The following is a 20653-nucleotide window of genomic DNA, read 5'->3' on the forward strand; positions in this document are numbered from 1 at the left end:
GGCTTCTCTTGAAAGCTCCAAATTTGAGCCTTTCTCAATTCACTGGTTCTCTGAAACAGAGGTTAATACTAAATGACCTTTTGTGTTTACCAACAAAAATGATAGCTGGAAGAACTAAGGAACCCCTTGGATCATTCAGCAGTGGTAATAACACAATGACTATTGTTATGCTCACTTTATGGACAAGGAAACTGAGGAAATGATGAAATAGGGAACTTGCCTCTGGTCAAAGAGCTAGAAATTGGCAGAGGCACTTACCATGCTAAATCTTAACAGTCTGTTTTATCTCTACATACCTGAGCAGGCTGCCCATTACCTGTTTTTCCATTTTATACACAGAACCCTATCAGGTGCTGGGCATATAGTAGGCACTAATTAAAAATATATTGTATGGCTGACTAAATCAACTTGATTACATCCTCTTCCTCTGAACCTCATTTTTAAAAACAAGAAGACACATATTCCTTCTGTGTTATGTCCTTAAAGATGAAATCATACTTGGTAATAACAGGTGCTTTGTTCTCCAGAGGAATAAAGTTGTTAAGAAATGAAATCATTAACTATTGGCCAATTTACCTGGCCCTCATCTACAGATGGTTCACTCCACCAGCTTCTGTCTTACAGCTAAATTCAAAGTCCATTCAACTCAAATCACATGGGGACATGAAGAACTGTCTACATTTCAGTTTAATATATAGTAGTGTAAAGCCAGTCCATAGGTCAAGTGGATGGGGATTAGTAGATAGGAAGTAAGGCACAGGTGAAGAGTAAGTTATATTAATTTTCTGGTGTTGTGTAGATCAGATGACTGAGTGATTGTCAGAAATGTTTGCATAGATTGGTAAGGATGACCCCATGTACATATAGCCCTGGAGTATCGTCAGTTAATATTATGTCAGGGACACTCGAGAGTAATAAGATTTAATAAACCAAATGACCTTCTTTAGCAGATACTTGTGTTGCTGGGTGGTGTTGCTGGAGTAATGGTCTCAAAGCTCAGGATCTATGAGGGAATAACTACGGTAGTAAATATTTTATTATTTTGGTCTCTAAAGAGAATTTTGGTAATTTCTTCTATATTTATATAGTGGGTAAACCCTGTTATTGGAAGAGAAGCCCGTAAGAACAGTCTGTCTGCTCTGAAAAGTTATTCGAAATGTTACAAAAGAAGTTCACTTTACAACTACAAAGGAATTTCAAGTAATAAATTGTATTACATGCATCATAAGCAAAACTGGCCATTTTAAATTTCCATTCTAGATCAAAAAGTTATTGAAAATGTATTGAAATGATTGAAAAAGAAGAATCAGAGCAAGGAATTAATATTTGATTTTCATCACTCAGAAGATAAGTTCTCCATTCTATCTTGTCATCAATAATGATGATATATCTTAAAGTCATCAAACAGTAAATAGTGTAGCATCTTAATTTGAGCTAAATATGTTTTAAACATCTGCATTATTTATGAGCTTTCTACTTGCTGGAAAATTGATCTGAATGGGGAAAAATCCAGAGAGTTGCATTTTCTTGTTATTTACATTTTATTGCAACCAGCCATTGGCTTTAGGGTTCCAAATGGTAGAATTGAAGAACATAAACATGCTTTAGGGAGTATGAAAAGGGATGGGAAATTTTCTGGGAATTATAGATTAGCAAGTTACATTCGAATCACAAGTTTTATTCCCTTTGCTAAAATTCCAGGCAGCAGAGAATCTGTGAAAATTACCAGTTTTGGCAAAATCTCTTTAGAAGAAAATTGGCATTCCAGTCCTGTCTTGCTACCAGCCAAGTTCAATATAATTTTTACCAAGTCATTAACTTGGATGGATCATGGTTTGCATATTTTTTAATGACTTTTTTTCAATTTTATATATTTATTTTTTGGTGGGGAGGGTGAGAGAGAGAGGGAGAGAGGGAGAGAGAATCCCAAGCAGGCTCTATTCTGTCAGTTCAGAGCTTGACGTGGGACTCAAACTCACAAACAATGAGATCATGACCTGAGCCAAAATCAAAAAGTTGGTCACTTAACCAACTAAGCCACCCAGGTGCCCCTTGGTTTCTAGATTTTTAAATAGGTATTCTGTGTTAAATAAATTTTAAGTTTTCTTCCCCCTGATTTAAACAACTGATTCCAACCAGCGTTTCAGTTTCACACTTGAGGAAAAACAACAGAGCAAAGGCTATAAGGTGGTAGGTAGGCCTCTAAGGTCCTTGTGACAGTTCTTCATCTGTGAAAGGAGAATAATGGATCTTGATTTTATCCACCTTTCAGGAAAGGTGAGAGTAAATGAGGTAACAATTGTACTTGTGTCTTTGAAGTGAAAAGTAGTGGCCAAGAGCCCACATGTGCAGGGCAACAAGCGCCTCTCTTGCTACTTCAGACTGGATGAATTTTATACTTTGAGATATTTTGTGCAAGCTTCTTGTTATTAATAAAAATTATATGTATGTACGTGTGTATATACACACCTTTGTACTGCCAGTCAGAACTTCTGAGTTGACGTAGTTCATCCCAAAGCAAAGAAACCTGTTGTTTTATATAACCAGCAAAATAACTGCTCTTAACAAATATGCAATTTATGCTAGAATTTTTAAAAAATATTTAAAAAGAAAAGGTTGAGTATTCCCTTCACCACTTTTGAACACTTGGTAGGACTTTGCAGTTACCAGCCTCAGATGAGACCAAAACAATCATGGCACTTTCCCTGTGGCAGGGAAAGGTGGATCTCTGTACCTAGGGAAAAAAGTCTCTGTGGAGCTACAGATCACAGGCATAATAAACGTCTGTTAAATTTTACATTTTAGTGGGTAAGACATCCTTTCACTCTCTGGCCCCTATCCCATTTTCATTTTCTTCTACAAGGAGTTCCAAATTGGAGCCGAGAACTAATAGCCCCTTGAATCCTCACATGCTGTCCAGTAATCCTTGTCTTTCATCCATACATAACAGGGATACCAAGCCACCAAGCAGTAGGTATTATGTGCTTTCTGTATGTGGACCTGTAATCTAACTGCATCTCAGACAAACTCTATTGATGAATTCAAAGTGCTGCCATATTAAGGAGTTTACCATCAGAGCTAGAATGCACAGAGATGGCTGAGATATTTTACTTAGTTAACAGGGTTCTCATTTAGAGTTGCCTACTCAAAGCATGGCCTGGGATCAGCAGCATTGACTCCATCTAGGGGCTCATTAAAAATGCAGAATCCCAGATCCTACTGCAGACCTGCTGATCCCCAGATGATTGGTCTGGACATTAGAGACAAGATGTAGTGATTTAGAATACTTGTTCTCAATCCTAGCTACTTATCAGAACAATGGAAGAACTTTTAAAAATATGGATGCATGGGTTCCATCCACAGAGATTCTGATATACTTGGTCTGGGATTTATCCTGGGCATCATGATTTTCAAAGCTTTCTATGTAATGCTGATATGTAGCAAAATTTGAGAACCATTGAATTAGACCATATAACAATACATAGTGGAAGAATTCATCACATTGAATTATCCAACCTTCACTGTGAATACCTCATGTGTTACTGCTTGTTTTGTTGGCCCATGTTACCTTTTCCTGTGGTGACTATCCCTCTTTCTTCTTCTACCACAACTCAGGTCTGACCCCATCTGCCTTTCAAGAAATATTTATCTCCAATACCTTCTTCCCCCAGCCCATCTTCTCCCTTCCTCCTTTGAAATCCATTTCACTGTACCTTTAGCTTTCTTACTGAATCTACAGTTTTTCACGTAGTAGTCCAGTCATTTATACACATGACTTATTCCTCCTCCTGAGCTGTGAGCTCCTAGAGGGCAGAAGCCACATCTGATTCATCTTTGTAACTTTTGGGATCTAGCAAGGCTGGGTAATATGTGTGTAGAATGGAGCTTGGAACACAGAGGGAAAAAGGCAGAACAGCCTGGATGTGTTCTCTTCAAATTATTCAGGTAAGGTGGACACAAAGAATGCATGGCTAGAATTTAAGACCCTAATGAAATAAAGGAGAGAGCTTGGTAAATCACACCAGAGGAACAGTGGGGATACAAGTTGATAGAAGAATAGAGGAAAGAGAGCAGTGATTATATCCAGGGGGCACTAAGCATGGTTTTCTGAAAGGAGAAGGCTGGATGACCTGGGAGTAGAGAGAAGTGAGGAACTCAAGTTACTCAGAGAATTCTACTACATATCCCAGATTGCTGGTGCAGGCTGTCATTGAGTAAGTGTGGCTAAGTTCTGCACAGCCCTCATTGCTCCTTTCAGATTTTCTCAAAAGTGATCCCCTTTCACCCCTGAATGAGCCAGCATACTCCCAGATAGTAGATATGAGTAGATACACAATCAGGATGCACAGTTAAGCTCTTACCTGTGTTTTGTTCATCTTTCAGTAGATTTCTACCTGTTAGTACAGGTCAACATTGCAATTTATGCCCATTCCACATTCAAGTTTGGGATTTATATCACACTTCTTCTGTGAATCTTGAAGTACTTTACAGAAGGGGGAATTGATTCTCTTCAGGCAATTGCATAAGTTGCTATGGGAGCAGAAATTGTCACAAAAATTCATGGGTGAGTGAATCCTCCAGGAAAGGCCCAGTAAGGTGGCAAGTTGACAGGCAGATGGACAGTGGAGTATTTGGGAAATGAACTCACTTGATTTTGCTTCAAGGGACCCAAGATCCAAGATCCTTAGCCATGATTAAAGAGCAGTGTAGTTCATCACAACCTCTTCTCTGCAGTCTTTCCATTCTTGAAAAAATGTGGTGGCCACTTCAGGCTCACAGGAAGCCAGATATAGAACTGGCTTAAAGGAAAAATCACAGAAAGCACGTGCTTTCCATACCCTTTTACAGCCTGACTAAATGCCTAAAAGGAAGGTCTCCCAGGCCACTCCTAACTCTTAAAGAGCTACTCCCAATATAATATTATGTCAAAGGCATTCTATCAGGAACAAAGAGTATATAGTAACTGACTTGTTAAATTTGTGAAGCCAAGGCAAATATATCTTAAATTTTCTACTTAGTATCCAATAGTAAAAAGTAGAAAGGAACCCGTATTTAAATTTCACTTCTATTACTTGTTGGCAAATATATCTTAAATTTTCTACTTAGTATCCAATAGTAAAAAGTAGAAAGGAACCCGTATTTAAATTTCACTTCTATTACTTGTTGGGTTTTCTTGTTTATAAAATAAGAATCATGATGGCTGCCTAGCTGGGGTGTGTGTGTGTGTGTGTGTTGAAAAATATATAAAATGCACTAACATGGGGCCTGGCATAGAGTAGGTACTCAACAAGTATTCAGATATTTGTTCCCTCTTTCCTTCTCCACTTTGTATTCCTACCAAAGTTTTATTAAAATCTCGGGGCCAGAGAGCCCACTATTCAATGACAAATAGGTGACTTGAGAAAAGTCAAGTTTTCATGGGGTGCGTGGCAGCTAAGAAGAGAATAGAGGCCAGAGATAGGAAAAAAAAAACTGTAGGAGTGTGGTTGTTCCGGTGATGGCTGTTGCAAACAAAATTTTTGAGTGGCCAGATGTCCTAAGTATAGAATTTCCCAACCTCAACACACACACTTATGCTCCTGACAATGAGCCCTCCCCTCATTGCTCTCCTTCCCTCAACCACCATCCCATTACCTAACCAGCTTCCTCTTTCCACTTAGGCACAGAAAAATTGAATGCAGGCTTCCTCTTCCTCTAAAACCTGTCTCCTTCCAACCCTTTGAGAGAAGAAGGGATTAAGGGCAGGCACTTTTAATATGCCCACAAGCCACTGAAGTTACTTTTTCATTTCTTCTTCTCCCCAACCTTCAATGAAACAGAAGGAACAAAGTCTTGAGATTGGTGGGGAAAGTGGAATGGGCCAAAGGGGCCATATAGCACTGTGAGATCTGAGTACCTGCTTCAGATACAACAGAGCTGCAGGTTTCAAGGGCTTCTTGAAGCAGAGCAGCCTGTACTGAATTCTAAAGTGAAAACCGGAGGTGGAGTCACAGCTTAGTCAGGACAGGCCTTTTCCACTCTTTTCTACAGTGAGTGACAGATGGCAGATGGTTCCCTGGATTTTCAAAGGAAGGGCTTCATTTGTTTGCACATTGCATTCTGTACTGATTAAAGAACAAACCACCTTCAGGGGTAAAGGTTTTGAATTCTGGGGAAAAAAATAAGTAGTCGGGGCATCCCACATATTGATGAAACACTGCTGGTAGTTTCGTTACTTGAATGTATATTTCAGGTTCAGCAGATATGCTACTTTCCTCTCAAAGCCTATCCTGAGTCCCCAAGTAAAGACAGCTTCTTCTCCTCTATGAACTCAATGCACTTGATCTGCATCTCTTCCAGGAACTCTGTGCTCTGCTTATGCAGGTGACCTGTGTCTTTTTCCTGAGGATGTAAATCATGTCTGGCTTATCTTTGCATTTCTCATAGGACTTGGTAAAATGACAAAACAGTGACAGAAGAGGAGAATCATCTGCTTGACACCTATAGGAGCCTACCATCCTACAGACTCTCTAAAGCCCATATAATTCCACCCAAAGTCAGGCTCATCACCTCATGCCAATAATCTTGACAAAGCAGAATTGCTGTTTTGTGTCCCCTGTTTGTGAGCCACCATGAGATGTGAGCTTCTTCACAACTTCTTCCTCACCTGTTTATGATCAAGTCTCACTGCAAACCCCTTCTTTGTCTGGAGACAGACCTGGCTTCACTTGTAGTCAAACTTCTCAGAATAGTGGAGTATGTTGCCTGTCTTAATTGCTCATTTTCCATAGGCTTTTCAACCCATTCAAATCTCACATGAGCTTCCACACTCCTAATGACACTAAATAAATGGTCCTGTTGGCAACATTCAACCCTATTTATCAATGCTCTTCTTGAAACACTTTCTTCCCTTGACTCCTATGACACTCTACTAGATTTCCATTCACATCTCTGACTTATCCTTGTCCTCTGCTGGCTGCTTCATTGTCTCTATCTCATCTTCAAAGGCTGGGCCCACACATCCATCATATACCTCTTCCACTTTATGTTCTCTTTGGACTTTCATGCACACCCACGGCTGCAGTAACATACACCACACTGTGTCTGCTCTCAAATCTGTGTCCTGAGCCAATCCCTTGTTGAGATCCAAACCTGTGTACCAGTCTCACTGGCTGCTTAATTTCAACATTTCTAAAGTTGAACCTGTGATCTCTTCCATAAAACAACGTCCCCCTGTTATGTTCCGCAGCTACAGAAATGTGCACATGTGCAAACTATACTTCTTCCCATAAGACTTAGGCACAATACTAATAAAATAATTATAAATTAGCTATTAAATGTCTGGCTCTTCTAATAAAATGTAAGCTCCCTCAGAGGAGGAATTATATCTTTGGATAATTTTTTTGTTTTATGAATGAGTCAATGCGCAAATTAATGAATGCATGGGTGAATGAATAAATGAATTTGGCTAGAATATCCTCCCAACCCCATGTAGCCTAGCATTAAGAAATTATTCATTTTCTTCATAGAAACAGAGAGCAGATTGGTGGTTGCCAGGAGCAGGGAGTCGGGGGTGGAAGAAGTGAGTGGAGATGATTAAAAGGTACAAACTTACAGTTAATAAGATGAGTAAGTTCTGGGGATGTAATGCACAGCATGGTGACTATAGTTGATAATACCATATTGAATATTCGAAAGCTAGTAAGAGAGTAGATCTTAAAATTTATCACCACACACAAATAATATACTTGTGAGGTGATGGATATGTTATCTAACTTTATTGGCTAATCATTTTGCAATATATACATACATTGAATCATGACATTGTATACCTTAAGCTTATACATTCTTATATCTTAACTATATTTCAATAAAGCCCCCCTCCAAGAAATTATGAGTTCTCCAATGGGATATTGCTTTTGAATGCATACTCTGGAAAAAAAAGAAAATGTGAGATACAAAGCATCCATAAAATGTGAACAGATAGCTAGGGAAAGATACTTATCTAAAGGAAAGTGTGTGGGTATAGAAATCAGAAATGTAGATGGTAGATTGTAACCTTCATATAGCTTCCATAGCTGTTGGTTCTGGGTTTCCCACTGCCAGAGTGAGCTTCATGCAGTGGCCTGTTTCACACGCTTTCACCAGCAGGGATGTGACTCTTCCAGCACCTAATGAGAGTGGTCCACACAGCTGCATCTCCAAACTGACAATTCTCCCAGTTTATCTCTAGCAGTTCAAAAAACTGCCTTTTCCAGTTGATCTATTCGTTGCTTGATCAATACTTTTTTTTTTTTTGGTAAAAAGAAGAAGATATATTCTTTCTTTAAAATACTGGGAGAGATAAAGATGGCATACTTAAAAGTCATCACAGCACTTGAGCCTTCTGGAACTTTTTGTTCTGAAACATTTTCACACATCTGTAGATGTGGAAATTTAATAGTATAAAATAGGCTTATGAAATGTTAAACCAATACACACATCATAAATAATAAAGTGAGTGTGTGGGGTATTATGCTGGGCATTTCTCCAAATTTTCTTTTGCCCAATGCTTTCTATGAGTATCAGTGACATGGCTGCCATCCTGTAATACTCTACTCTTTGAGAGCATTATGGACTTCTACCATTGTATCCTTCATAGCACAAGCACTTTGCATTTCAAAGAATAGTAGCGCTAAGTGGATTATTTGTTAAAATCAAATTATCAACATTTCTGGTTTTTATGAGTCACTTCTGCTTCTGCCCATCCCTGTCACCCAGGCTGTCACTAACCACAGATTGACCCCTGGGGAACATCTTACTCAGGTCTCCCATCTTCACAGCACTGTATGCATTGGACTTTAACAGATTCTCTCTTCCCATCAAACCACATCTCTCCTGTATCCTGAGCCATCTGAAATACTTCCTGTGAAGTGCTGATAGAATACACCATCCTGTGAGAACATGGTGGTTGCTAATGGTTTCATTTTTTTTTTAGCTTCCCAATTAATATAGTTGTAACTAGTTTTTATTAATAATAATGTAGCATCAATGACAATAGCTCCCATTTATAAAGGAGGGTGTGGCAATAGTATATGCACACTAGTTATTGGATTGTTATAATTACCAGCGATGATGACCATTGTTATTATTATCGAGCTTGTACTGAACTGGACTTTATTTCTCTCCTTTTTTGGTGTTATCTCAAGTAAGCTATTAGAATTATAGTTACTTTATGTCCCAGAATTGATTTGGAGTAAATAAACGAATCATGTGTGTAAGGGTGTGTGTGGAGGTGGGGAGGGTGGGTGCGTGAACAGTTATGTGTGTCTCTCCTGATTTCAAAGCAATTCAAAAGCTTTATAAAGATGGCAGCTAAGGATGTAGGCTTTGGCATCCAACTGCCTGGGTTAAAATCCAGGTCTCTTGAGAGCTAACTTCTGTGAACTTAGGCAAGCTTTTTAACTTCTCTGACCTAATTTTCTCATTTGTAAAAAATAATAACCACAGCACCTAATTCATAAAATTTTGAGGATTAAATGACAGATGAATGCCTATTATGTTATATAATAGCACTCACTAATGTATGTTGCTATTTTTTTTTTAATTTTTCTAACGTTTATTTATTTTTGAGACAGAGAGAAACAGAGCATGAATGGGGGAGGGTCAGAGAGATAGGGAGACACAGAATCTGAAACAGGCTCCAGGCTCTGAGCTGTCAGCACAGAGCCCGACGCGGGGCTCAAACTCACGGACCGAGAGATCATGACCTGAGCCGAAGTCGGACACCTAACCGACTGAGCCACCCAGGTGCCCCTGTTGCTATTTATTTTTATTATTACTATTTTTTTAAAGAACTGGAAGAATACAGAAAAGCAAAAAGAAAAGTAGTCACATTTAATTCCATTATATAACTACTATTAACATTCTAGTCTATATAATTCTGGTCTTTTTTTGTTTATATGTGTGCCTAAGTATGTTCAATTTTTATAAAATTAGAAATTATTTATTACCACTTTATAATTTACTTTATCAATTTGCTTTTATATGTCAATATTTAGTCTTGTACATAGTATTATCATTCGCATGTTAACTCAGATATATGTGTTTTGTAATTTAGTGACTGGACAGTTAGGATGCTTTGAAGTTTTTACTCTTACAAATAACAAATCTGAAATAATCTGAATATACACCTTTGGTGTATATTTGATTAATTTGGGCATAAATCTGTAGGAAACAATTTAATAAGCTATAGAATATAAAAAATTAATACTTTAGTTAAGACTTTTATTCATTTCATTCAATAGTATATGAGGTTTCTAGTTTCTATGTAATATTGCCAAGACTGTGTAGCATATATTTTTTATTTTACCTAATCTAATGGCTTCTATGCAATATGAGACAAGTTATTTTAATTCTAAACCTAGATTTCCAACCTGTAAAATTAACTAATGGGCACAGGATTTAGAAATATAGTCACAGGTCATGAAGTTTACAGTATTCTAGAGCCTTTTGATGCTCAATATTTGAAGTATAGCTCCAATGAGAAAGGGTGGTGAAGTTGGGTGAACACCAGAAGAGGTTGAAGGGATGACTATTGAAGAGCATTCCCATGAATGTTGTAACTGTCCAGAATGTCCCAGGTTGATCACACTTGTAGATTCCAATTCAGAGAGTGATATAATTAACAAATATAATTTGAATTTATTATTATTTTTTTATTACTGTCTATCCTGCTAAAATGTATGCTTCATAAGGGCAGGGATATTTGTTTCATTCACTGATGTACCCTAAGCACCTAGCATGAAACCTGACACATAGTAGGGGTTAAATAATAAATGTCTATTAAACGAGCAAACTGAATGAAGCTACCCTATATGTTAAGAGACTGCATGCCCTAGTAACTGGCAGAATACCCTTCCCAGCATAAGTGTGAGTAAGCTGCCATGATTGAGACCTCTTGGATTTGCTTCTTCCCAGCAACCATTGCTATGTCCCATGACACAGCCTGTTTCAGATATGTTAATGCCTTCAGCCTTCCCTACTGCAGTCCACACTCTTCACAGTAATATTGGCCCTCTCTGTTCAAACCCATTATGAGTTGTCTTACTAGTTCAACTTATTTTCAAGTTCTTAGGGATATTCCATTGTTGTGCCTTCATACAACCTAGAACAACCACCTAATAGGGTAATTGTGAATATATTATATGGGATAATATATAAAGTAAAATACATATCTGTTCATTTAACCAATATTATTATAGACTCAGGAGCCAATTCCACACAGTTCGCTTCTAGGTTGCAAAACTTAATTCCTGTGTCACTTTGAGCAAGTTACCTGATGATACTGTGTTCAGTTTTCTTATCTATAAAATGCAAATAGTACGTACATTCCTTATAGGACTAATGTGTGGATTAAATTAGTTAAAGCGTGTGAAAAAATAGAAATAGTAAGTAAATATTATATATTTTGATAAATATTATTGGCAATAATAATAACCTCATTGGGAATTTGCTCTGTGCCAGAAACCAAATGTATATTGTGTCAGGTAATTCTTAAAACAATTCTATGGGCCAACTATTATTGTTACCACAAATTCATTAGTAAGGATATTAAGGCTCAGAAAGTTTTATTAATATCCTAAAACCATACAGCTAGTGAGTGGTTGAACCTGGATTCAAATGCAGATGTGTCTGAATATTTTCTAATGAAGAATTTTTTTTCTTAAAATATTTTGAAACATCTGCATTCTCATTAACATTATAATTTCTGATATCTGATTTCTAGGCTTTTTAGCCAAGCTCACAACCTTAGAACATTTTTCAAGAAATTAACTTTCAATGCATGTGAATATTTAAACATCCATCTGTTAGTGTAAGGGTATATAGTTTCTAAGGACTGTCAGAGTCACTTACTGTGATTTTACTGTGGCCCAGTTCACCAATCTCTGTATTTCCTCTAGTATGATGCTGGAAAAAATCAGTCAGTTAAGTAATTGAATACAATTTAAAAATTATGGGGTGGCAAATGATGATCAATATAGACAATCTCTGTTCCATGGTATGGGTTTGGTAAACTTATAAACCTTTTATAATCTCATGAAAAGAATGGCTATCCTTGGAAGATCAAAACATAAACCTTTCAGGATTCATTTTTCAGCAGTGTATTGAAGTTACAAGAGCTCTAACCTAACAGTGATTTTCTACCCAGTGTGGAAGTGTCCTGACACTAGCACTAGTAGAGACCCATATATTATAGAGTAACTGGCTGGACTGAGTGTGCTGTGTGTGACCAATATCCTTCTCATTCCAGTGACAGACTTGAAATTTGAACACTTTTCAGACACCCCTACCACATAAAACAATGAAAACTGAAAAGCAATCCATGTACAGATGTTAATCCAGCTGCTGTATTTGTGGGCATAATTTGCTATGACATATTTGACAGATTATTTTTTATATTCTTGAGATTTATTTATTTTCATTGAAATATACTAGAAAATATTGTTACCTTTTGCCAGGTGAATGAGTGGGGATATTTGGTGAAAGTGTCTTTCATAGTCAAGAAATCCCAGCAATGTACTGAGAGCTAGCATGACCATGAATTGGCAGAATGGTAGTAATTTGTGAATGATGTTTATTCAGGAAGCACATTAGAAGGTTAGCAATGATAGCGTGGGTTTGCACAGGATTCAGCTTGATGTTTGAAGATCTTATTTTTCTCTTCAACAGGTTAATTATGTATGGCTTTGTGAAAGCTATGGTATATGCTGGCCAGTTGAAAAATGGAGACTTCCATTTCACCGACTGTTTGTTTTTTGGTTCACTGATGTCTGCTACAGATCCAGGTAATTGCTCAAATCGTATGTTGTGTGTGTGTGTGTGTGTGTGTGTGTGTGTTTTTATGAATCAAACATTTATATTAAATGTTTCTCTAAAGTCCTTCACCCAAGTCTACATCATAATAATTCCTATTCCTTTTCAATTGTAGTTGACATATCTGTAAGTCATTAAAAAAAAAAAAGAAGAAAAAGAAAGAAAAGAAACAGGCGAATATTCTAATAGCTTTCAAAAAATGGATCTGAAAGCAATTTCAGTAGTAGGAATTTCAGAATTTAAAATTCATTATAGCTTATTTTTCTAGGATATATAGCCATTTTGAGCTATAGGAGTTATTTTTTTCTCCAACTTGTCTTCTTTCAAAAATGACCTATTGAATTTAAAGTAAAAAATATTTTCAAAAAATTGTTTACTATGGAACTTTTCAAACATATTAAGAGTAGGGAGAATAATAAAAACAACTGTCATATACCCTTCAGCAGTTACCAAATATGGTCAATATTTTTGTCTACACCCCCCCCTACACTCCCTCTCATAATGACTGGATTATGTTAAAGCAAACCTCAGATATTGTATCATTTATTTGTAAATATTTGTAATGGTATTGTCATTATGAAACCTAAAAATATTTATAATTATTTTTTTAAATATTATTTTAATGTTTATTTATTTTTGACAGAGAGAGAGAGAGAGAGAGAGAGAGAGAGAGAGAGAGAGAGACAAAGCATGAGTGGGGGAGGGGCAGAGAGAGAGGGAGACACAGAATCTGAAGCAGGCTCCAGGCTCTGAGCTGTCAGCACAGAGCCTGAAGCAGGGCTTGAACTCACAGACCGTGAGATCATGACCTGAGCCAAAGTCAGACACTCAACCGACTGAGGCACACAGGTGCCCCTATAATTATTTTTTAATTTTATCAAAGAGCTAGTCTCTCTTCAAATATCCCCAATTGCTTTTTTGTAATTATCATTATTAGTTTGTGTAATAATTTATACAAATTAGGGCCAAATAAGGGCTACATGTTACAAGTGATTAGCGTTGAGTATTGAGTCTCTTTTAATTTGTATGTTCTTCTTCCATCTTTTATTTTCATCAGTTATTTGTTGGGGGGAAAATAGGCAATTTGTCTTGTGGTTGGATTGAATATGGCTCCTTAAAATATACCTCTATAGCACATGTTTCTTGTAAATCTGATGGTTAAATCTAGAGGCTTAATGAGATTCACGTTCATCTTTTTTGGCAAGATTACTTTGTAGGTGGTGTTGTGAGTTTCTATAGCAAAATATCACGTAGTGATAGTGACTCAGCTGTCAACTTGACTCATCACACTGTTGTACAGCTATTCCAACAAAACCCACCAGAGCACACCTGTAGCTAAAAAGATGTGTTTATTACATGTTATAATGAGAGAAAATTCACACCAGAGGAAACATGGGACCTCTCAGTGGGTATTAGAAAAGACTTGTTATAGGCTCAGGCATAATATGTTTGGTGATTTGAGGGAGGGCTTAAGGAATTGGAGCTTTGCTCTGGATAAGATGCTGTCAGGAAGCAAGAGCGCATTTTAATAAGTCTTATCTAAAATCAGGAAAGATTGGATTGAGCCTAAAGTTAAAATTAGTAAAGAAGTAGTGGTCACTTAGAATAGCTAAGATAGGAAGATGTTTGGTCAGTTTTTTAGTTTGGACAGTGTTCATTATTTCTGTTGAGACATGATTATAAATTATTGTTTTGTTGTCGTTGGATTGTTTTGTTTTATTTATTCATTTACTTTTGTTTTGGGGTTTTGTTTTAGAGAGAGAATGCACATATATGAGTGGGGGAGAGGAGCAGAGGGAGAGAGAGAGAGAGAAAAAGAGAGAATCTTAAGCTCAGCATGGAGCCCACCACAGGCTTGATCTAACGACCCTGGGATCATGGTCTGACCCAAAATCAAGAGTTGGATGCTCAACCAACTGAGCCACCCAGGTGGCTCAGTTCTGCAATATTTCTGTTTTTGTCTTGATTCATTGTGGTCACAGAGTGACCTTGTCTGATGTTGTTCTGTGAAATTCTTTACGTTCCGCAGGAGAACACCAAAGCCCCGATAATAATAGTAGGCCAGCTCCTGAATGTCAGGGGCTGTTTTGTCTTTTTTGAGAATAGCCATCTGACCAGTGGTATTGGCACCATGTGTTTGCTTATTACAAATGCAGAACCTCAGGCTCAACCTCAGATCTACTGAATTGGATTCTAGAATTCAACAGTATCCTAAAGTGATTCATATGCACATTAAGATTTGAGAAGCATTACCTTTTAGCATTCCCCATTTTGGCTAATGCCTTTAGTATCCATTGATGGTTACTGCTTAATTAGTCCAATATTAATTAGGGGTTACAAACTGGTGGTATGCTAATTGTATCCTACCTTTTGTATTTATTAGCTGGTACTCTCTTATAAATAAGCAGCTTTCCAGATCAACTATGTAGTACCCCATGATATCATTTGAACAAGGAAGCAGGATAAATGATTTGTTCTTTTCCTTTATTTACTAATTTTCAAAATAATAACTTGTTTCCTTAGCATCCTCCACATATGACCACAGAGATTTTTCTTTTTTAAAGTATTATATCAACACATGGATTTTAATATGGTTGATGTGTTTTAATCTATTGCTGTCATTCTCTTTGATGTTCAGAATACTCCTACTTGACAACTGGTTGCTTCTTCAAGTTTCTCCTATATCCTTTTGTCATGACCCCAATGGTCTTACATAGGTTTCCTGTCTTTGAGTAGGACTAGATGTTCCAACCTTATTTTGTGTGTTTCTTGTACCCTGACTTGGAACCAGCCATTTCCCCAAGAAGCCTCGGTTCTTTATAAGAGAGAAATTTACTGGGGCACCTGTCTGGCTTCGGTTCAGGTCACAGTCTCACAGTTCATGAGTTTGAGCCCCGCATTGGGCTTTATTCTGACAGCTCAGAGCCTGGAGCCTGCTTTGAATTCTGTGTCTCCGTTTCTCTCTGCCCCTTCCCTGCCCATGCTCTGTCTCTCTCTCTCTCTCTCTCTCTCTCTCTCTCTCTTTCAAAAATAAGTAAACATTTAAAAAAAATTTTAAAAAGAAAAGAGGGAAATTTATTTATAGACCAAAATTTTGGGCACTAGGGGGTTTCATTGCTACTGGATTGGTCATTGTTTCTAAATATTTTTATTTGTTTTAAAGGAGAAACAATATCACAAACTTATATTAATATTTTCAGCCCAAATTTAGGATTACAGAAATTTTAATTAACCACCTTAAATTTTTATTTTTATTTTTCTTCTGCCTACTTTTTCTTATTATTACATTAATATAATTTATTTCCTTAAAATAAATATTTTCAAAATTTTAGTATACATTATTAAAAATATGATTATTGAAAACTGCTTAAGATTTCACTGTGGTTCTTTTTAACTTTTGAGTATCTCACTAGTGATGAACAGTTAAAAATTACTGTTTTAAGAGCCTTGAAATAATTCCTCTGTAGATTGTATATTGTGAATATGCAATACTGTTCATTTGTTTTATTTTAGTTAAAAACTGTTTTATAATTTTGTTATGAAATTAGATTAAATAGCTAGAGAATTCCAAAATGAAAACCATGGGAACAAAGAAGAGACATCTAGTTTCTATCCCTGTCCCCTCTACCTTAATTTTCCAACCATTTTGGTTAGTTTTTCATTTATCCTTCTATTTTTAATCTAAGTAAATACATAAATATACACATACTCTACTATATGCTACTATACACATGGTTCTTCACCTTACTCTTCTTTAACAATGTTTTGGTGAGTCCTCCATTGCAATATGTAAAGATCTCTTTCTCTTTTATAACTGCAGAGTACTCCACAGATGATTCAACCCATTGTCTATTTGTGGACATTTAGTTTTTTCTTGTCCTTTGCAATTATGAATGGTGTTGCAACTAATAATATTAAAATAAATACCCTGGGGCGCCTGGGTGGCGCAGTCGGTTAAGCGTCCGACTTCAGCCAGGTCACGATCTCGCGGTCCGTGAGTTCGAGCCCCGCGTCGGGCTCTGGGCTGATGGCTCGGAGCCTGGAGCCTGTTTCCGATCCTGTGTCTCCCTCTCTCTCTGCCCCTCCCCCGTTCGTGCTCTGTCTCTCTCTGTCCCAAAAATAAATAAACGTTGAAAAAAAAATTAAAAAAAATAAAATAAAATAAATACCCTGTCACTTTTTGCTAGTGTTTCTTTGGCATAGGTTTTAGAAACCGGTTAAAAGGTAAATGCATTTGTAATTTTCTTAGATGCCAAATTCCTCTCCATAAAGTTTGCACTATTTTCCATTCACACCAGATACATATGACAGTATGTATTCTTCACCACTTTGTCAATGCAGAATTCTATCACAGTTTTGGTTATTTACTTATAGTAGGTAAAGATTTGTGTCTCCCTCTGGTTTGACTTAGTACTTCTTTTATTATGAGTAAGGTTAAAAATTTGTTCATATGTTTAAGGGACATCTGTATTTTTTTCCTGAAAATGATCTGTTTATAAGATTTTTTTTCCAGTAGGGTTGTTAGTCTTTATTTTTCAAGTTTTAGAAGCCCTTAATGTATTGGGGATGTTAACCTTTGTCTATAATATAAGGTACGAATATTTTTCCAACTTTTTTTACCTGCTTTATTTTGTTTATGGTATGAGGTAGGAAAAATAATTTTTTAATGCATTATATTGACTTACTTCCTGGAAGAAGATGAAATAAAAGGAGGTCTCAGATTAGGAACTCTCGGTGTAGATTACAGCACCAGAGCGCCAGAGCATTGTATAGGGACAGACTGCTCCACCTCCATGGTTGAAGATGACCTAGCCACTAGTCATTGCTGGAAGATTTCATGCTATACTCTCACAGCCCCAAGGAAATGGAGGAGTTCCTTGGTAGCCATGGGAAGCATGAACTCAAGATGAAATATTTTCAACCCATCAGTGATTTCTAGCTACTTAGGGTTGTTCTCTTTTGTCTATATGTGGACATTTTGCTTTTAACAGTCAGGTCCCATTTCATGTCATTTTTGCACAAATCTGCATGCTTAAAAGCAGTGCATCCATTGTTCCCTGGTCCCAACACTAAAGGCCAAGTTTGTTGCATTCTGTTGAGTGATTCAGCCAGCTCCAAACACAATTGTGTTGTGTTAAAGCTTTGCTCCTTCTGTGGCTGGTGATATCCCAGGACACAGGAAAACTGACTGAAATAGAAAAATAAACCAACTTGGTAAGATGGATATTTATCTGCATTGTGTCAAACAGTTGGGCTGACTAAACTTTTTAAAATACAGAATTGGGGGTGCCCAGTCGGTTAAGCGTCCAACTTCAGCTCAGGTCATGATCTCGCGGTTTGTGAGTTTGAGCCCCGCGTCAGACTCTGTGCTGAAAGCTCAGAGCCTGGAGGCAGTTTCGGATTCTGTGTTTCCCTCTCTCTCTGCCCCTCCCCCACTCATGCTCTGTCTCTATCAAAAAATAATTTTTTTAAAAAAAAACATAAATAAATAAATAAAATACAGAATTGACTCACAGCCATAAAGAGAATCCCGGGAACCAAATCTACTTTCCAAGTCTGGCACAGACCAGCTGTGCAACTTTGGGCACCATTTAGCCTTTCTAGATTTTATGCATCCTTGGATGTGGAAGATATTCAATCTCATTTCTCCCAAACCTTTCATTTTACAGATGAAGAAACTGACTTTCCATCTGTAAAATGAAAAGTTTCGACTAGAATTCTTTGCAGCTTTAACATTCCCTGTTTCTTATTTCTGTAAGATTGGTTTTCATTTTTAAACAAGCTTTTGTTTTAAAGAAAGTTAAAAGTCAACCCAAAGTCCCCCCACCTAGACATTCTTGGACTCAAACCCTGATTCAGCAAATGTTAGAGATCTTACATAGTAGAGATCCACATGTGAAAAGGAATACTTAAGCTTTCTTCTTTTACTGGGAACTAATTGTTATATTAAAACACACTGAACCTACTCTGCTAAATTGGTGCAATTTAAGATCTTCAACAACCTTAAAACACCTAGTTAATCTTACCTTACAATTATTCATTTATTGCCTAAATTATTGTGACTCCCTCATTTATGAAAAAGAACCTATGTTCTCCAGGTTTGGCTCTTCTTGGCCTTCTTTAAATTAATTCTTTTCCATTTAGCCTTAGTTATATCTTAGGCAGGTGTTATTAACTATTCATATTTTTCTTTATAGATACATATTTAGACTTAAATCTAATTCTTCCTGAATGTTTCTGACTCTCCTTGGCCAATTTTCAGTTTACCTCCAGTTAAGACAATATGACTATTGTTTGATTTAATTTCCTCTTTTTCTCACTAAGATCCTGCTGATGATGTAAAGGTCATCAGCAACACTTAACAGAAAGTGGATGATTAAAGACAGAGCCCCCAAAGAGATCATGTATGGTAAATGGCAGGATAGGGGAGGAGAGACATACTTAGAGGACTTGATCAATCAGCCAGCTTATCTTCAGGTGTGTTTAGATAAGGAAAAGTAGGGAGATGGAAGAGAGGAAAGATAAATGACAACAACTGGAAAGACAATATGACAACTGGAAATAGATGCTTTAGTTAATATCCCTCAATTTACAAATGTCCAAAGCCCATAAGGGAACTCTCTGACCTCATACTATCCTCCTGTCTTGTTCATCATTGACTTGGGTCCCAGTTTAGTAAATTTGACTATTTAGTATAGTGGATTTTTATTAATAAGTATGAAATGTCCCTTTACATGGAGTGAGTGACACAGAGAGGTCTTTAAGGTGCATAAAGACACTTGGGAGTCCCAGTGTACCCATGTGCTGTTCCTGAACACATCAGTATTGTTACTGCCTCAGCACATTTGCATTTGTTGTTTCTCCCTCCTTGCCTTCTTCTGGTCTTTGCTCAAATATCACCTCAATGAGACCTTCCCTAATCATCCTATCAAAAATTGAACCCCATCTCCCCTGCCACATAGTTTCCCACAAATCATGATGCTCATCAACCCCCTTCCTTGCCTTACATTCTTGTATAGCACTAATCACTATTAATCTACTATTTATTTCCTTTGTTTTTTGTCCCCTATGAGGAAGGATTTTTTTTTCTGGTTTCCCCCATTTTCCGTTTTAGTATGTAGTTTTTAATTTATACTTATTAAATTAATGAATTAATATATTTGTAAAAGAAACTGCTAGAGCAGAGTATGGAGCTTGAAAGAGGATCTCTTCTTAAATATGGAATGTGAAGCAGTTGATCTGGCTTTCCAGATCACTCTCAGAGATAAGGAGTCTCATGACCACAAGAGGGACAGTGACTTAAGATAAGGGTGGAACTCCCAGCACATAGCTAAACTTCCACCTGAGTGGCAATGTTGGTTTCTGTCCTCCAAAAAGGATATATTCAACTAACACAAAAATATGTCTTTATTCTTGTCCAGTATTACAGCCAATATTTCTTTCTCCCTGTTCACCAGTTGGTCAGTAGCTTAAAATTTTCCAGAAAGCACCAGGCCATAGATTGTAGACTTGCAGAAGCACTTATAGTAGTGTAGGTCCTAGTGTTGTTGTTGTTATTGTTACTGTTTAGGTTGGAAGATGTCCACAATAGGAGCTTCCTTTAGGAAAAGGAAAAATTCAGCACATTACATTAAGTATTAATCACTCAGAAGATGCCAGAAACTCATCCTGGTATTTACAGGACTGACATTTCTTTCAAGGTCTTCAGGAAGCCACTCATTCAAGTGCATTTGGGCTGTGCATTTTCTCACTTCATCAATTTCTCTGTTTCCTATTTGGAATAAAATGTCTTCATTTTATATAATGCAGCTGCATTGAG

The 20653-nt window shown here is 37.0% G+C and overlaps 1 protein-coding gene across 4 annotated transcripts in view; it reads left to right on the forward strand.

Moving 5' to 3' along the window:
- SLC9A9 (solute carrier family 9 member A9) overlaps window positions 1–20653 on the forward strand; it is a 703780-nt gene that overhangs the window by 288603 nt on the left and 394524 nt on the right. For all 4 annotated transcript variants that reach the window (XM_043595208.1, XM_043595207.1, XM_043595209.1 and 1 more), the window contains one exon: window positions 12691–12806. In XM_043595208.1, the coding sequence (XP_043451143.1) occupies window positions 12691–12806 (116 nt within the window). The remainder of the gene's footprint in view (window positions 1–12690; window positions 12807–20653) is intronic.

The sequence above is a fragment of the Prionailurus bengalensis genome, chromosome C2 (assembly GCF_016509475.1).
Source record: "Prionailurus bengalensis isolate Pbe53 chromosome C2, Fcat_Pben_1.1_paternal_pri, whole genome shotgun sequence".
Taxonomy (NCBI): domain Eukaryota; kingdom Metazoa; phylum Chordata; class Mammalia; order Carnivora; family Felidae; genus Prionailurus; species Prionailurus bengalensis.